Raw genomic sequence first — 19,333 nt, 5'->3', positions numbered from 1 at the left:
CCGACCTATCCCTCCAAACCCCATTATATCCTTTGATAACAAAATCCAAATTAGGCTTCAGCCATGACTCCCGTACACAGATTATAACTGGTTTCTCTTTGCATTTTTCAATAAATCCTTTAAACTCTTGACCGTTTGCAATCAAACTTCTAGCATTCCACTGTAAAATAATCAAATTGTCCTCTCCCCTGATCCTTCCGCTCTCCCTCCCCCTCAAGTCTTTTATTAATGTTCTCCCAAGATATATCTTTAATCCTGAAAAACATCTCTGCCCCTTTCACTATTATTGTGATTTTCTCTGTCTTATGCTTCACTTGATCTGAACAATTTATGACATATGCAATGAACAAAATCAACTTCTCTGCTGTCAGACCTGGGTAAGTTCCATACACTTGAACAACTTCCGGGATTAACCCTGTCTGAACTTTTCCCAGTCCATGGCTGTATCCCAATTCAGGGTCTGCAGCCTTAAAGGCCGCATTTTAAGGCCAATTACGTCACAGCGACACGACGAAGGCTGTCCCAATTCCAAGGCTGCTCGAAATGCGGCCCTCAAATGCGTCCTTCATTTCACTGAATTTTAAGGATGTGGCGGTGTAGACTTCGTGGCCCAACATATCCCAGAATGCATAGCGCGGCGGTGGGTGTGGATAATTTTGCCGGGAAAAAAAACGGCGGAAGAGTAAACTTTTAAAAGTAAGTACTGAATATTATGTTACTTATTTATGTGCGAATGTTTAATAACGAAGAACATTAAAACATTAATGTTGGCCACATGTCAGCAAAGTTATGTGACATTAGCGATGTTTGTACTAACTTGGTTTTAAAGCCTTTACTTTAAAATATACGCCGTTCAATAGTTGACGTTAATCTTACAGAGAATGTGATGATTTCATGGATATTTAAAGTAAGCACTGAGACAAATTTAGTAATGCCAACATATTAAAAGAACAATATTTGTCTCTCATATATATAACACAGTTATATATATAGTGTCAAAGAAACCTGTCTTTGAGTGAAGATTTAAGGTGACAGGAAATATAAATAATATAAATAAATGCAGCTTGAATCTTTACTGAAGCTCAGTATTTGAAACAGAGTTCATTCACTGCTGTAATAACTAATAATGATTGAAATCATAACTTTAATATTGGCCATATTATATTTACATTACCAAAGTGAGATGACTTTAGTCTCATGCACAACATTAGCTAATTGTTATGTACTAGCTAATCTTAAATGACTGTTCAGAACAGAAATGAACGACGGAGGCTAGACCGTCCCATTTCACAAGCCTCTCACTTCCGGCCTTAGCGGTCTTTGAGTACACGGCCCTTGTGGACCTTTAAGGCTGCAGACCCTGAATTGGGATACAGCCTATCTCCTCCCCTCTGAACCCTCCTGACTGCCTCAGCATAACTTATGTTGTGAGTAACCTTGACCTGCTCAACCTCCGCGGCCTTCTTCCTTACCTCACAGCCTCCAAAACTCACCCTATGCTGCCCCCTACAGTTACTGCATTTAATGTCCTCCAGGTCTTCTGTTCGGCTGACTTGACCACTACCAATAAATTCCCATCCCTCAGAATCTTAGCTAGAAGAACCTCTCCAAAGTTCTTTTTCAATTCTCTAGATACCGCTATTGGGCTGAACTGCATTTCCTCATCCTCCCTCCTGAATTTCAAAATTATCTTAAATTCCTCCCCCACCGTCTTCTTCCTCACGACCCTGCACCCTTCACCCGAGCTGTTCTCTTCCAAACTCTTCCAAACTTTAACATGTTTTTAAACACAAATGAAATACTATACCATGAATTATATCATTGCTGATGTTTTTTAATGAGTTTTTTTAACCATTATGATCTATTTATTGACTATTTATCACCTGTAATATATTTCTTATGATGTTTTTTACTAACAACCTTTCATTTATTGACACCTATGTTAACCAGGGTTACAAATGCATTTACCAAGAGCCTGTACAGGGCTTCGGTCTCCTGGTGACATTGTGATATATATTTGTGTGTCATCTGCATAGCTGTGATAGTTTATTTTGTTGTTCTTTATAATCTGTGCCAGTGGGAGCATGTAGATGTTAAACAGAAGGGGTCCCAAAATGGAAGGTTGGGGAACTCCACATGTGATACTTGTCTGCTCAGATGTGAAGTTACCTATTGATACAAAGTATTTCCTGTTTTCCAAGCATGTTTTGAACCAGTTTAGTACAGTTCTTTAAAGACCTGCCCAGTTCTCCAGTTGTTTGAGTAATATGTTGTGGTCAACTGTATCAAATGCTGCACTGAGATCCAGTAAAACTAAGACTGACATTTTTCCACACTCTGTATTCACACATATGTCATTAAACACTTTGGTCAGAGCAGTCTCTGTCATGATTCGTCTGTGTGGCAGGCAGGAATTGGACCCAAACACAAGGTCACGGAGGCAGGAATGAACTCAAAACACAGCTTTATTGCTGGAGAGAAAAACCATACAAACTAAACTGGAAACTATAACGTATTACACGAAGAAACACACGGCCATGAATGAGGGAGAACGCGACACCGAACAGAGGGAGACTCGGACATAAATACACAGAGGGTTAACGAGGGAAGTGGGGGCACACGGGGAACACAGGTGACACTGATAATGATAACGAGACACGGCAGGAAAAACACAACACTGATGTAAACTGACGGGAGACTGTCAAAGTAAAAACAGGAAGTACACAGAGGCGCAGACAGGAAGGGAGGAGAGAACACGGGGAGAGCTCAGACATAACGGGCTGGGGAACACATGGAATAAAACATGAGGGGAACGAGGCATGGCAACTGGGCTACGTGGAGGAGGGCACAGGGTAAAGACATGAGGGGGGATTCTAATAAACTAAACTGAACAACCTAGGAACCACAGCATAAATAGAGAACAAAATACAAAAACACAAGAAAACAAAGAACGCTGGGTCAAAATGTCCCAGGACCATGAAAGTCTCAGTGCTGTGGTTCTGTCTAAAACCTGACTGGAAAGCATCAAAGCAGTTATTCTTTGTTAAGAAGTAATTGAGCTGTTGAGAAACTGCTTTTCAATGATCTTACTTAAAAATGGAAGATTTGAAATTGGCCTGTAGTTGTTCATTTGTGTCTTGTCAAGATTGTCCTTTTCAGTAGAGATTTAATTACAGCAGTTTTTAGTGGTTCTGGAAACACACCTGACATTAAAGAAAAGTTGACGATCTGTAACAGGTCTGACTCCAAAGTCTTTGAGACCCTTTTGAGAAAACCTGTTGGCAGGACATCTAAACAGCAAGAGGAGGAGTTCAGTTGATGTAAGATGTCCTCCGGGTCTTTGCTGTTAATAGGGTGAAACTGTTTGATGGTGTTTAAACAGTTCTTCGGTGGACACAGTACATATCCTGGATCTGCTGTTGATGTACCAGTTGCTTGTCTAATCTTTTGGATTTTTTCTGTGCAGAATTTGGCAAAGTCATTGCAGGCCTTGGTCGAAGTTCAGCTGCCACTGACACAGGAGGGTTTGTTAGTCTGTCAGCTGTAGAAAATAAGACCCGAGCATTATGACTGTTTTTGGTGATGATGTCAGAGAAGTAGGACCTCCTTGCACTCCTCAGTTGTAAATTATAATTGTGAAGTTTCTCTTTATAGATGTCATAATGAACCTGGAGGTCTGTTTTTCTCCATCTGCGCTCAGCTTTCCTACACTCTCTTTTTTCATTTTTCACCAGTGTGGAGTTTCTCCATGGAGACTTCTTCCTTCCAGAGATAATCTTCACCTTAATGGGAGCAATAGTGTCCATTACATTTAACATTTTAGCATTGAAGCTATTGACGAGCTCATTGACTGAACCTCTGGACAGGTCAGGTGTTAATGGGAAGACCTGGTTAAAGATCTCACTACTGTGTTCAGTTATACACCATTTTGTGATCATTGCTGTTGACGTATTTGTGTGGACTGAGATTTTACTTTCAAAGAAAACACAGTAATGATCAGACAGGCCCACATCAGACACAGTAACCTTTGAAATGCTCAGGCCCTTGGAGATCAGTAGGTCCAGAGTGTGTCCTCTATTATGTGTGGCCTCTGTTACATGCTGAGTCAGCCCAAAGTTGCCCAGAGTGTTACTCAGGTCTTTAGTCCTGAGGGTTGTCCACATGGATGTTAAAATCCCCAACAATAATTACACAGTCGAAATCAACACAGATCACAGACAGCAGTTCACTGAGATCATTAAAAAAGTCTGTGCAGTATTTGGGAGGCCTGTAAACATTAAGAAACACAACTTTGGATGGAGCCTTCAGCTGTAACGCCACATATTCAAAAGACTGAAAACTTCCAGGAGATAGCTGCTTACATTGAAATGATTCATTAAATAAGACAGCGACCCCTCCTCCTCTCCTGCTCACCCTGGCCTCACTGATAAAACTGTAGTTAGGAGGGGTCGTCTCGATGAGAACAGCTCCACTGTTACTTTGGTCCAACCAAGTTTCAGTTAAAAACATAAAATCAAGGCTGTGCTCAGTAATTAAATCATTAATTAAAAATGTTTTCCCAGCTAAAGATCTAATGTTTAATAAAGCCAGCTTAAGTGTTTTAGAGGTATTATTTGCCCCCTCGTGTTTGGGAGCAGTCTGTGGCACACAAGGTATGTTTACTATATTTAAAGATCTTTTAGAGTGCAGCTCTCTGTGTTTTGACCAGGCCACACGTCTCCTTCTGTCACCTAAAAGTACAGAAATTTTAAAGCCTTCTAATAAACAGGGTCCCAGCTTGTCCTGGGAAAAGTCACCACTGCCATAATCCTCACAGCCTGGACCCTCCCCACATCACACATCAGACTGCGGAGACAACTCATGATAGTGGCAAGGAGGGACTAAGGGGGGTGGGGGCGGGGCTGGGCAATGTAACTTTGACTGCTCTGTTGGGGGCGTGGCTCGATGGCGAACATTTGGCCGCTCTGGTGGGGGGTTTATGGGGGACAAAAAGGGATTGGGCTGGGGAGTAGATCTAAGCCCAGCATTGACCCACTCCATCATCTCCTCAGTGAATTTCAGGTGTAGGAAGGAGGGAGAAAGGGAGGGGGAGGAGGGTGATGACCTGTCAGGGGTTTGGGGGCTGGGGAAGGCCGTGGTCCCTGGTCCTGGTCGTTGGTATTGTTGAGAGAGTTGGAGGCAAATAAGGACCTCTCTTCTTGCCTCTGAAGTCTCTCCTTTTGGAGGCTCTTCCCAGGTGGGGGCAGATAAAGCTCCTCCTCAAGGTTTTTGCTGGGCTTTGTTTGTTGCTCCCTATGAGGTAACTCCCCGTTTATCTCAGCCTTGGCACCAAGCACATATGGATGAGGTATGGAATAAAACAAGTTGGAGGTGAACAGTTTCATCCCTGACTTGTTAAAATTAAATCCATTTGCTTTAAACAGATGCCTGCGTTCCCAAAAAACATTAAAATTGCTGATGAAATGCACAGAGCAGTCAGCACATGCTGGTATATGCCATTTATTTAGAGCAAGCAACCTGCTGAATCTCTCCTCTTCTGACGGGCGGTACAGGTCCACTGATGAATACAGCTGCATTCAGAGAGTTTACTGCATTTAATAATCCAGTAAAGTCCCGTTTCAGATCCTCCAACTGTTGTTTGGACACATCGTTTGACCCTGTATGCAGAACAAGTGTATAATGCGTAAGAGCAACAAAGCAAATCAAAGAGTCACAACTATAAACAGCCAATGATGAAACACACATGATGCATTTAAAGTTTAAACAAGCAAGTTTATGTTCAACTGTAAAATATTCTCTGTAATGTAAATTGTTCTGCTCTCTGACAAACCATCAGAGGTGCAGCACGTGTATCATTTGGTGTTTGAAGCAGAAACAAAAGCAAAGAGTTAAAGGAAGACACATTTGAAGAAGAAGGAAAATGAAAACAAGACGTCACTGAGCAACAACCTGACAGAACGAGAGCCAACAGTTTACTATCAGAACTGAGGCTGATCATTAACAGGGAGCAGCAGGTAACAAGGTCATCAGCAGTGGAGGAAAGTATGGAAGTAATACTCAGCTTCATATTTGAAGATACTCGAGTATCTTAGCTGCAGGTCTGGAACAATGGTTTTATTTCCTTTCCCATTAAACATCTCACACAGCCCCTCATCTGTGACCCTTAGCAAACCCACTGGATATCTACCTGTACATAAAGGAGATCAGATCAGTTCCATCTAGACCAGCTGTAACAGGAAAATGCTGCTTACACTTTGATGCATCAGTTTCAGTTTGTCATATAAGACAATATATCAGATTGAGGCATTATTTCCCTGCAGTGAGTAAATCTACTTTGTACTTTACTCTTTTCTTTTAGGTAAAGGGTCTAAACAGTACTTGTACACTGTGGAAATCCCATAAGAACGTCTCCTGAACTCTGAAAAATAACAAAACAAAGACTAAAAGGAGGTCATGGGTGCTGCTGATGATGATGATGATGATGAGGAGTAGCATGCATTAAAAAGTGACTGATGTCCTAGAATACAACAGAACAGTGTCTCTACAAACTTATGAAAACATGACAGTCTTGCATTAGTTTGTATTCTTATGATTTCAAAAAAAGAGGGAAAAATCTCCTTGAAATCCACAATTCCTTTTTGTTATTTCTTAGTGTGTGACGTATTTTATTGCCTTTATGATTGGTGCAAACAGTTTCCTGATTCATAATGGAAATAGATTTTAGACACAAGAGGAACACGCAGTGATCAGCAGGAGCAGCTTGGAGTCCAGTCTTCTTCACACTGAGGAGGAACATATATGCAGGAACAGTTGTCATAACTGTTACAACCACCAGATGGCGAAAGAGTCCCACTGCAACTTTAAGCCATGAAGGATGTGTCTTGATGTTTGCTTGTGATAAATCTGCTTTATGTGAGTCTTTTTCAGAGAGTAACAGTAATATGTCTGATTATATGTCTTTAATCAGTAAAGTCTCGCTTTGCTAGAAATAAAAAAATAATAAAATTGTAAACATGCAGCTGTATGTTAGAAGTCAAAGAGTCCTTAAGTCTTCTGTAAATTGACGGGGATCAAATGAAGGACACAAGTATCTGTTCTTACTCTAATAAATGCTGCTTTAATATCCAACAGACTATTTTCCTTCCTCATCAGCAGTAAACAGCTCGACTCCGTCTGTGCATTTGTGTCCTCCATACTTGTTCACACAGACATCTCAGACTTGATGCCACGATGCAGTGTAGAAACCTGACAACCCTCTGACTCATGTTCAAATGTTCAAGGACATTTCTCAGGATCATGTATGACCCCTTTTGGAAATTTGGACTTTCATTAATAATATTTGTGTTTCTGAGTCAATTTTGTGGAGACTTCTGTCCAACGTAGTGTCCAAATGAAGCCTGAAGCTTTTCTTCAGCCTCTTGTCAGATGGTCAGCAACAAAACTCTGTTCCAACCAATGTCTGATAAGAGATGAGACACAGCAGCTGAGCAAATGATCATTTCATGCTGAAGACATCCTCAGACAGAATTAAATACATACATAAACACAGCCTGGTGCCAATAACACAGCTAATGACACTGCTGTATCACTGGCTTTACTGATTAAAGACCATATCTGAAGGAAATCTTTGAACACAACAGAAAGTGACCTTTTAAACCTGCGACACTGATGTTGCATTCAAGGACCATTACAAACATCTGAAAGGACTTAAGAACATGAAGAAAATGTGACTTGTTTCTTTGTAATGAAGCTGTTTTAGTGAAGAAAGTTGAAAGGTCACAGAGCGACTGCTGAATCTTCTGCTCTAAACATGAACTCTGAACTTTGTGATGCTTCAGGAGGAAAACTGCTTCAGTTATTCTCTCAGATTAGTTTCATATTTTCTGCATCAGATTTGAGTGAGATCCTGGAATGAAGACAGAAGAAAAGACTTTGTTCAAAGTTTGATTTATAGTTAAACCTTCCAGTTTATTCACACAATAAAACATCAACACAATATATGAATTCATTCATTAAAATCACAGTTTTTCCTCATTTGTTTGATGATTTTGACAAAAACAAACACAAACACACACACATGGTCTGCCATACTCATAAAGAGAAATGTCGACATTTTTCAATACAAATATTCCAGAAACATTTAGAGGATAGAGAAGTTTACATTTTCATGTGGAGAAATATTTTAGTAAATCAAAATGATGATGAGCAGTGATAGCCTCCATAAACAGTCACAGGAAAGATCTCCTTTAAAAACTCAGAAACATCAAGAGAAGAACTAGAAGATGTGGAGGTACCACCCATAATGTTTGACTGACAGCTGATCTCTGTGCAGAAATGATGGAGAGAAAATAAAATGAAACTAAAACACAGATTTAAACCCACAATATGAAAGACTTCAGTCTATTTGAGCTTAATCAACTCAGCAGTGTCTCCATATTCATAGTAAAGCCAAAGTCCAGCATAGAGCGGCTGAGTGAATGTGGTCTGGACTCTGTGGAGGAGAGTCATGGTTTCAGAGACGCTGTAGAAGGACAAAATACCTGCTCTGTGATCCAGGTACACTCCTACTCTGGAGGAACGAGGACCTGAGACAGGAGTTTGGATGTTGTTGTACCGAAATGTATAACTGTTGTTGTTACAATATAATGACCAAGATTTGTCATTAAGTCCAAATCCACATCCATATCCTTTGCTGCTGATATTGTTGTATGCGACTGCTACATAAACTCCTCCCCCTCTCCACTGCACCTCCCAGTAACAACGTCCAGTCAGACTCTCTCTACTCAGGACCTGAAACCAATCAGTGAATCTTTCTGGATGATCAGAATAAGACTGTTGTTGATTCACTAATGTTGCTTTTCTGTTCCCCTTTAATAATAACAGCTGTTTGTGTGCTGTGTTTGGATCCAGTGTGATTTCACATGAATATTTTAATAATTCAGCTCTGGTCTTTGGCTGTGGTGGATCTGACAGTAAAACATCCACTTCAGTGACTGTCAGTGAGATGTTTGTCCATTCCTCTCTCAGAATGTCCTGTAGTTTATCTCTGACCTCTGACACAGCTGCTGTCACATCCTCAAAGTAGCTCAGAGGACGGATATTGATGCTGGATGAGTCTGTAGACTCACTGAGTGCTGACAGTGAGGGGTAGTTGTGTAGAAACTGGATGTGATCCTCTGTGTGTGAGAGCTGCTTCAGCTCAGCATCTTTCCTCTTCAGCTCAGTGATCTCCTGCTCCAGCTTCTCCTGAAGCTCTTTGACTCGACTCACTTCAGTTTCCTGCTGGGATCTGATCTGCTGCTTCACATCAGAGCTTCTTTTCTGGATGAGATGGATCAGCTCAGTGAAGATCTTCTCACTGTGCTCCACTGTTTGATCAGCAGACTGATTGATGGCCTCCACCTCCTGTTGAAGCAGCTTCACATCTTTCTCTCTGTCCTGGATTCTCTGCTGGATGTTTTGTCGACTCACCTCCAGCTCTCTCTGCCTCTCAGTCCTTTCTGCTGCAGCTGAGACTGTGTCGTGGCCTTTATGTTCATCCACAGAGCAGAGATAACAGATACTCTGCTGATCAGTACGGCAGAACATCTTCATCACCTCATCATGACGAGAGCAGATGTTCTCCTGGAGCTTCTTGGAGGGCTCCACCAACTTGTGTTTGTCAAATGCAGGACATTCATAATGAAGCTTAACATGTTTCTCACAGTAAGAGACCAAACACACCAGACAGGACTTGAAGGCTTTCATTTTTCTTCCAGTGCAGACATCACAGGCCACATCTTCAGGTCCAGCATAGCAGTGATCAGCAGGAGCAGCTTGGAGTCCAGTCTTCTTCAGCTCCTCCACTAAATCTGCTAACATGGTGTTTTTCTCCAGGACAGGCCTCGCTGTGAAAGTCTGTCTGCACTGAGGGCAGCTGTAGATTTTCTTCTTTTCCTCTTCATCCCAGAAGCTTTTAATACAGTTCATGCAGTAGCTGTGTCCACAGGGAATAGTCACCGGATCCTTCAGTAGATCCAAACAGACTGAACAGCAGAATTTTGTTTGGTCCATTTGATTCATGTGCTGTGCCGTTTCACCGTCTCTCAGTGACTGTCAGACAGTTTCACTTTCTCTGAACAGAAACAACCTCTGTGCTCTGAAGGGAAACAGATCTCTGCTCTTGTTCACCTCCTACAGGAAATGAGGCTCACCAGCAACTGCATTTACACCATGTTGTTTAGACCCATCCTGATACAGACACATCTGTGAAGGGAGGCGCTAAAGAAGTATCCTAGCAGTGACAAGAGCGAGGGTGTGGTTTGTTTATTACAAAGTATTAGAGCCTCCTTAAGATAAAACTACTTATTTTGAGGTTAAAGTTCACATTTTTTTTCCAGGAAATAGTTGAAATATATGGAGATTACAGTTGTTGTTTCAAGATAAACTACCACGGCTGCTGTACCCTCAACAAAATGCTTTGTATAGATGAGTTAATGAAAGCGTACTTCTTGATCTATTTCAGTTATAAGAAAATCATTTTTCTTTCGCCAGATGAACATGTAAAGAGTTTAAAATAGCTTCTCTCAAAATATAATATTGAAAATAATCAGAGAAAAACAGTCACCTTCAAGAAATTTTTTGTTATGTTTGTATTTGTTAACCTGTCATTTAAACATTCCTGTTGAATTATGGCAGTTTGAGGTAATGCTATTACACATGCGAACACTAGAGGGCACACAGCGCACTGGTGGTATCGAGCAGTGTTTTGGGGCACAGAGGAAGAATAAACCTTCCTGTTGTGAAGCTAACTCTAGCTTAACGTTCATGTCTTTTCTATTCTTTACCACAGGTTAGTAAATATGCATTAAAATAAATGTTCACTGCACCCCTTACAAATAGAAAATGTTGTTTATTTGGTAATTCGCACAACTTGGTAAAGGAAGTGGGTTGTTATGAGAATTTTATGAAAATTGTGAGTTAAAGCTGCAGGTGATGCTAATGCTAGCTTAGTGGCTAATGTGGAATAGTGTGTGTGTGTGTGTGTGTGTGTTTGTGTGTGGCAGTTAACCTAAACCACATGAGAGACTGTGTTTGTTTTATACCAAAACCATTATTTGTGTAAGAAGTGAAACCATTAAAAAAAGAAGTTACATTGTCAGTACATTAGAAACACGTCACATAAATAATTTACTGCTGTAACAAGTATCAAAATGATTAAAAACAGATTCATTTAATATGCTTTATAAATGTATTTAAAAAGGAAGTACAGGGAGCACAAGTGTGTTTGTGTGTCTGTCTTTATAAAGAATGCTATATTTTTATATATGATAAAGTTTAATGTTAGATATTGTAGTTGTAATATTTTGAATGGACTCAAGCAGCATGTTTTGTCAGAGTTGTGCTGAGAGATTTATATAGACTCTAGCAAAGGAAACTGTGGCCATGTATTGTAAATGGGACTGAAGCAGAAGGTCTTTCCTTTGCATTGAATGTAATGATTCCTGAAGCTGTTCAAAGACACTATTGTGAAGAACAAACCTTCCTGTGAAGATAACAGCAGCTCAATCTGTGTGCCTTCTCTATTCTTTACCACAGCACCACACGTTGTTGGCACAGGAAACCAGTTGCATCTGGTCAAAAAAACAAACAAAAAAAACAATCTTGGCTGACAATGCACAGATTCAAGGATAACAATGGTTACACCCTTGTGGATTAAAGAGGATGTATTTTGTATCACAAGACAGGATAAGATGGCTGATCAGTTCGTTTCACTAACTTATCTAAACATGGCATTTTGTAGAGGGTTACAGTGTCACAGTGCCTTCGCCCTGCAACTCCCTCGTTCCCCAAGTCTGTCTCATTGTTGATTACCTGTTTGCCACAGACCAAGTATTTCCTGTTTGCAAATAAAGTTTGTGAAATTCAAGAGAGTGCTTCGCATTGTGTCTGCATCTGGGTTCACGTTAACACAAAATGATCAATACCTTTTTTTTTGTCCTATCTGGCACTGTAGCAATCAGAATTATTGTCTGAAGGCCAAGAAAAATGCCCAACAGATTTACTTTCCCAAGTGGGCCTTTTGCTATACTGGTCCACTTGATTGTCATAGTTTGTTTGATCTTTATTAGTTATTTTTGTTCTAAATTATTGTAATCAGGCCAGACTGGACTCGGGGACGGGAAAGAAAAACGAGAAGGAAAGTTCGGAAGAAAGTTAACAGAAGGAGAGGGAAAGAAAAAGGAGAAAAGAGATGGAGAGAAAAGACAATGAAAATCTGCTTCATCACCTGCTGAAGGAAAGAAAAACAAAAACAACAAACAAAAAGAAAACAACATAGTAGCAAAATTAGAGCAACATCCAACATATGCATAGGTAACAGTAAAGAATAAATGCTGAATCTTTTTAAGCAGTACACAAAATCGATAATGCTTGATATGTTGAGGCAGCAGCCACCCAAGATAGTGTGAGTCTGTAAGTACCTGCGTGCACACGTGAGTGTGTGAGCGCTGGTATTCATAAGGTTTCTCCATGCAAGTGTCTGATAGTACGTATTCTGTCTCACGTGTATTTCTGAGGCATGTTTTTTATAAGTTTGTTATATGACAGGTCAGAGTTATTTGTTCTGTAAATAATGGGATCAATGTTTCAATGAGGTCTATTCCTGATCTTCTAATGGCAAACCTGCCATCTAGTGGGTTAATGGGGAAGCGCCAAGTGAGGGGATGAGATGAGTTTTTCTCCCAGCGCTCGACAGGGAAGGTCCATTTCTCCGTGTCTCTGAGAGTTCCTGCATCTGTTGCTCTTGAAAAGGCATCATCTGTAAGTGTCATCATCTATAAGTGTCATCATCTGTAAGTGTCATCATCTGTAAGTGTCATCATCTATAAGTGTCATCATCTGTAAGTGTCATCATCTGTAAGTGTCATGGGCCTGGCTCTGCCACCCAGGGATCATGTGTTGTTTTTGGGTTTGATGTATATTTATTAGTTTCATTTGTCTTCTGGAATGCTTATGGTTGTTTGTTTGTGTGATCTGCTCCTGGTCCCTCGTTTCCCCGTGTACGAGTTGGAGTGAGTGTGTGTTTGTGTGTGTGCTGTGGTATGTTGGTTTTGCTGCCACACCAGGCTTGGAGAGTCTCCCGTCTTTGAGCCAGCCACACCTGGGATTAATCACTCACCTGTTGCCGATGTGCCTAATCAAGGAGCCCTACTTAACAGAGCAGTGGAGCAGCAGTTGATGTGGGATTGTTATGCTAGGATCACAGTTAGTTCTTCAGCGCTTTGATCGCGGTTTCTGTTGTCTCCTGTGGAATAGTCTAAGTTTTTGTTGGACGGTGGATAGGACTGTATTAACTGTGGCGTCTCTCGCTCCTAGGTCAAATGCAGAAACGTGTGGAGGGAGCAGCACACTGTGTACATAGGCACCAAGGAGGACAAAACTTCACCACATATCAAGGAGAGGAATCACGGCCTGGGAATTGGGAACACACTGTGGATTGTTGGCACAGTTTCATAGCTTCTTGTAAATAAACGCTTTTTCCATTCAGAACGTTTCGCATTTGGGTCCTCCTTCAACCAACCCTGACGGTAAGTGTGGCGAAATGATTGATCTGACGTGGTTTGACGTGGGGTCACCCAGCAGCCATGGTGCAGAAGCCTGAAAGCCCTGCCCTCAGCCAGCCTCGCCAGAGCGAACCAGGCCCAGACGCCCGAGTTCCGAGGGCACACCACCGCCTGGAAGGGGCATGACCGGGCCACGGGCGCCAGGCCCCGTCAAGCAGCTGCGAGGATCGAGACGGGTACATATCTGAGCACCCAACAAACTGCCTGAGGCCCTGCAGCCACAGGGAGGCCCAGCGTCCCAGACCCTGACCAGCCCTCTGTCCCTGATAAATGATCAATACTTTTGGTGTCTTAATGTGGCTCTAATGCTCATTTGTATGTTTGATTACAGCATTCAGTAACAAGTCTGACCCACTTAAACTTTAATAGTTTAACTTTACTTTGACTCTTGTACACGTCCACATGTACACGGGTATTTTTGAAAACTGAGATTTTTCCATTTTATTTTATTTTTTTTTTAAAATCCCGTCCACATGTAAACATCATAAACGAAGGCAAACGCTTTTAGGAACATGCCAAAGCAACAGGTGGCGATATAATCCTAACTGTGTAGAAATGCTGGCCAATCAGAAGTCTAGAAGCTAGGGTGGGAAAGAGTAAACAATGATGGCGCATAGAAGCAGAACTGAGTCGTACCTGTAGACAGACAGCGAGGTGGAATTATTCCTCACTCGAATATAAAACAGCAAAAACACAAGAAAACGTGGACTGGGAGACTTGTCAGGGGAAATACGCCGACATTCACCATCTTTTTTTTAGAGCCATACCGTCTGAAATGTCACAAGAATTTTCTCATCGCAAGGAGGACATAACCAGGGCCATCATCACCACCAAGCTGAAGGCTAAAAATGGGGAAATGTAGGCAAGCGGTAGACTCCGGTCGAAAACGCCAGTTGGCAGAGTGGTCCTACTGTACTTCGAGCTGTGTGAACAGATATGGGGTGGCTCGCCAGCGATGACTGCCATTCAGTCAGCTATAGAAACAGCAGATGTTGACACAGCTTCTCATCATTTGGATTCTGCATCCACTTCATCTGCACCTGACATCTCGACTGTGGAAGTGTCAGATGTGTCTGATCACAGTCTGAGGACAGAGATTTGTCCACTTCTGTGGTGAAGGAGCGAAGACATCTACTTCATGTAAGTATGGCGTAAATATCGCTTTTTAAAATTGATTATGATAATAAGGTTAGCCTACCATACATGTATAAATGAATGTCCTACTTTATTTCAGTAGCCCAATTATAGATGCCTTTAGCACCTTTAAGTTTGACCTGGTAAAGATGCAGCTCAGCTTCATTTCTTTAACTACTGTGTAGCTTAACCTATGCAAAGTCATCATAATGACAGATTAATATTCATCTGAATCTGCAGTATAACTGTGTTGGTGTTGAATCCCTCCCTCAAAAATGTTGTGGAGTTGAAAGTAAAGGGAAAGAGAACACTTAAAATATTTAAGTACAACACTTCAGTAAATAATAATCTTGGTTTTCCACCACTGATCTATTTTAACATTTATTGTGGTTAATTTGTTTTTCATTATTTTATTCTACCACAGACAGGACAGCCTTAAAAGAAGACTTTCAACTGAGACACAGCTGCTGAATGTTGCAGAGGTGGACACACAGATGAAGAAAAGATGAAGGATATAATGGAGACATCTGAGAGGCGAGTTTCTGAACATTACAGTAAATTATCAGTCACTCTTGATAGACTTACAAGTTCAATTGCAGATGGATTTTTAATGCTAAGACGAGTCATCCACCACCACAGCCTTTCAACCTGCCACCATACCATGGTGGGCACATGTGGTGTTCACACTGTACCTGGCACATTTCCACCCAACATATTATAATAACTGAGCAGCCAAGCAGCACACCTAGCCCAACCTTACCTTTGCAGGGAACAGGGCAGTTTTCCTTCACATGAGCACGAGCAGGATGATATTTGAAACAATCTGCATCATTACTTATGCTGGGCAATAAATAACTTATGTTGGAGGCTGTGTGGGCCGCATCTGTATGTTTTATTTATCATTTGAATTTATTTTCATTATGCTCCATGTTAAAACAGTGAAAATATGTTGTTGTTGTTGTTGTTGTTGTTGTTGTTGTTTTGCATTTTAAGAATGCTCAACTGTTGGCATGTTAAATGTTTTCCATTAGCTGTTGTGCAACTCCAATGTTTTCTGTTCAAAACAGCACTTAAGTGTAAGAGGCCGTCTTTGTGCCCTCACAAAACCTTCTTTTATCCTACTTCTGAGAAGTTTGTTTCTTTATTGAAAGGCAGCTACTTTTGTATTCAAGTGGCTTCTTCTTTAAAAATGTTAATAACTAAAGACAGTATTTTGGATTTTGTCTCACTGGCTCTCTCCAGAGTTTATTCAGTAAAGAAATGAACTGAAATTTTTTACATGGGTGACAAAATGCATACAACATGTTAATAAAAGGTCTTATTCTCTGTAAACAACATTTAACTTAAGGTAAGGAGCCACTTTCTTTTTGAACATGTTCAGGATCACAGTGCACAGATTGTGAAGTGTCACACTCCCTGACTTACAATTTCTGTAGATATGACGGTGTCCTACAATAGAAGAGAAATCCTTTTTTATGGATCGAGGAATTGAGTAAGGACTCTCCTGACCCTCTTCCCTTCTGATGTCATGCAGTCAGCTCTGTGGTAAGTCTGTGTGGCTGGCTGCTTGTCCTTGTCCTGCTGAATTACTTCAGTGACTATATTCTCATCCATCATGTCCTTGTTGGCCTCACAGTAGTTATGGAGCACAAAACAGGCATAAATGACAAGGAGAAGTTCATTTAGATTAATGTCCATTGACCTTTGCAATGCTCCAAACCGTGCTTTCAGTCTGCCAAAAGCACATTCAATGACCATTCGAGCTCGACATAAGCATAGTCCAACATACTGTTCCTGAGCAGTGCTTCCCCGTTTGCGTATTCTTTCATTAGGTAAGGAAGCAATGGGTATGCTGGATCCCCAATAAGAAAAACTGGAATTGCCTCCTCATGTTCCACAATTTGTTTTTTTGGAAGAAGGAATCATGCCACTTTTCAAATGTGTGTTCAGCATGGAATTTGCAAAAATACATGTGTCGTGTACACTGCCTGGCTATTTCACCACAACATTAATAAATTAACTACCTGTAGTCACCGTTGGCTTGTATGTTCATAGAAAACCTCCCCTTCCTGTTAATATAGTCCATAGAATTTGTGGATGGTTGCTTTATTTCCACATGGGTCCCATCCACAGCACCAGTACACTGAAGAATTCCATAGGCTCGGTTAAACCCCGCTACAAGTTCCTCTACTTTGGACTCGGTGAGTGGTAACTGTATAAACACAGGGCCCAATGAACAGTAACTGCTGTACATACTTGTCTTACTATTTTTGACACCCCTTGCCTTGATAGACGAAAGCGTTTGCAGTCTTTCGTAACCTCCCCTCATCAGCTAAATAATAAAGTGTGCATTCACCTTCTTTTACAACACTAACGGTCAAACTCATTTCGGTTGTTTGGCCTTCGATGTGTGGATGAAGTTGCTGACAGAGAGCCAAAAGTGAAGTGCTCGACATGCAAAAATGTTCTCTCTCCATTCTTCTGGAAGAACCGTCTCACTTTCAAAGTTGTCCCACCAAGCGGTGGTCCGACCCGGTCTAGTCCAAAACCGACGACGTGGTTGGCGTCGGGATTTAGGTTGTGAGAGCGTCTGTGTAGAATTTAGAAGCCACGTCCAGAGTTCACTGTGACAACTGTCTTTCGAAATGGAGGGACAGTAACTGTGTGTATATGTAAGCCTGTTAAAACTTCAGAGAGTAAAATTATCAGTAACTTTTGTCTAATTGTACAAATTCATCTTCCCGAAACAATAACGTGGCGCACAGCGTGATGTCAAAAAAGGCGCACACCTTTAACGTTGCATTTTCTCAGTTTTTCTCGTCCACACCTAAACGCTAAAACTGAGTTTTTGAAAATCTCCACTCTGGCAGGACTTTTTAAAAATCTCCTTTTTCAGTGACCCAAAACGCAGTTTAGTGTGGAGGAAAGGCCCAAACGCACAGAAAAATCTGTGTTTTCAAAAATACCCATGTACGTGTGGACGTAGCCTGTGATATTTGGCAGTCAACACCCAGGAATTTCAAACACTTCAGCCAAATATATGGAGTTATAATGAATAAACTTTGTACTTAATATCACAATATTTTGTAATCTTACTTCCTTCAGCGAGGCTTCAAAACAATCTGACACCATCTCCACAGCGACACCTGCTGGCCAATTTGGTTATCGCCACATCTTGATAATGCTGTGAAACAGTGACACAGACGAGCCGTGCACAATTAAAACAAAGCTACTTATTATATCAGACAGTCAATAACTGTGATCAACACATTATTTTGGAGAAATTCTCACAGAACGAAGGAAAGAAAAATGATGAGACTGTTAAAGACAGCAATCTGTGAATGTAGTGATCAGTGTGCTTCAGCAAAGATCTCCATCTGTTAACATTCGTGTTGCTCACAATAAATCTATTTATAAAGTAACACATACAGAGAAAAGACTGCAGTGTTTACTATAATAACCACACAGGTTTACAGCTGTTTTTGGGCTCAAAGTTTGGATGTGTTTGGTTGACTTTTAAGTTTTCTGGGAGTTCGTGTCTGTCATCAGGTTTTTTCTACACCTGTCAAGCAAAGCTAGAAGCTGGCATAGTGTTAGCTTTGATTTTTAATCAACTTAATATTTATATATTTAAATGAAAAGACTAAATGTGTTGTCCTTCTTTATAAAAAGTTAACATTCATCACATTTTCTGACCAATCGTAACACTCCATTTCACACACATCTTTAAATCATCCTCTGCTGAGCAGCCTGTGAAGCATGAAGAAACCTTCCTGAACTTTCCACTGCTGTGGATTTTCCATTTTCTAACATCATGTTTTGCTGTCAGTCTGGAGTTTTGGTTATAATGAACCTGCATTACTTCAGTTGTTTTTGAGTTATTCACAAAGAAGCATCAGTGAGAAAATAAACAGGAAAAAACTCTGTCGTGAAAAGAAGAAACAGATCACGTGTAATTAATGAAAGTGTTTTTCTAGCTTTTCTTTTTTACAGTATAAATATATTCTTCATGGTGACACAGTGAGTAACAGATTATAGTGAGGATGACATCACTTAATACTGAAAATAACATTTTCTGTTAACAACAGTAGAGGCAACAGAAGATTCACACTGATGGATGAAGCCCATCAGTGTGAATCTTCTCTTCTGCTACAACGTCACCTGCTGTCTTCAATCCTCCATACCCGACAGTCACAGCTGACTGTTGTGTTGAGCTTCTTTGTGAGATCTGTTAAATGTAAAGTTCATAAATCCACTACAATTTTTGTGAATGTATGTTTTTTTGTTCTCATTACTGGAGCTACCAAAAAGCAGAGGTGGCAAAAGTGCAGACATTCTGTATTTAAGTAGAAGTACAGATACTCGTGTTACTCAACTAAGAGTAAAAAAGTTCAGGCTCTGAAATAAAGCTTCTGTGTGAGTTCAATAAGAAAGATCTATGGTCTCACATCTGTCCGCTCCCAGGTGCTGCCGGCTGAATCTAAGCTTTATCACTTCCACTGTCAGACTGTTTGTGTCATCACTGGTCTGGTCCAATCACATTCTCCCAGCCTTCTCCAGGCCAATCACCATTCATGCTGCGTACTTTAAATCTC

At 40.9% G+C, this 19,333-nt stretch overlaps 1 protein-coding gene across 1 annotated transcript; it reads right to left on the bottom strand.

Moving 5' to 3' along the window:
* Positions 1-8,161: 8,161 nt before the first annotated feature.
* On the bottom strand, positions 8,162-10,033 carry LOC134616859 (tripartite motif-containing protein 16-like). Its single transcript, XM_063461906.1, has one exon. The coding sequence runs from the start codon at positions 9,967-9,969 to the stop codon at positions 8,401-8,403; it is 1,569 nt and encodes a 522-aa protein (XP_063317976.1). The 5' UTR covers positions 9,970-10,033; the 3' UTR covers positions 8,162-8,400.
* Positions 10,034-19,333: the final 9,300 nt, after the last annotated feature.

The sequence above is a fragment of the Pelmatolapia mariae genome, linkage group LG18 (assembly GCF_036321145.2).
Source record: "Pelmatolapia mariae isolate MD_Pm_ZW linkage group LG18, Pm_UMD_F_2, whole genome shotgun sequence".
Classification (NCBI taxonomy): domain Eukaryota; kingdom Metazoa; phylum Chordata; class Actinopteri; order Cichliformes; family Cichlidae; genus Pelmatolapia; species Pelmatolapia mariae.
This window is presented reverse-complemented; position numbering and strand designations above follow the sequence as displayed.

Bases quoted from the DNA above. Each gene is read 5' to 3' on its own strand.
- LOC134616859 (XM_063461906.1), bottom strand. From the start codon at position 9,969: ATGAACTGTATTAAAAGCTTCTGGGATGAAGAGGAAAAGAAGAAAATC.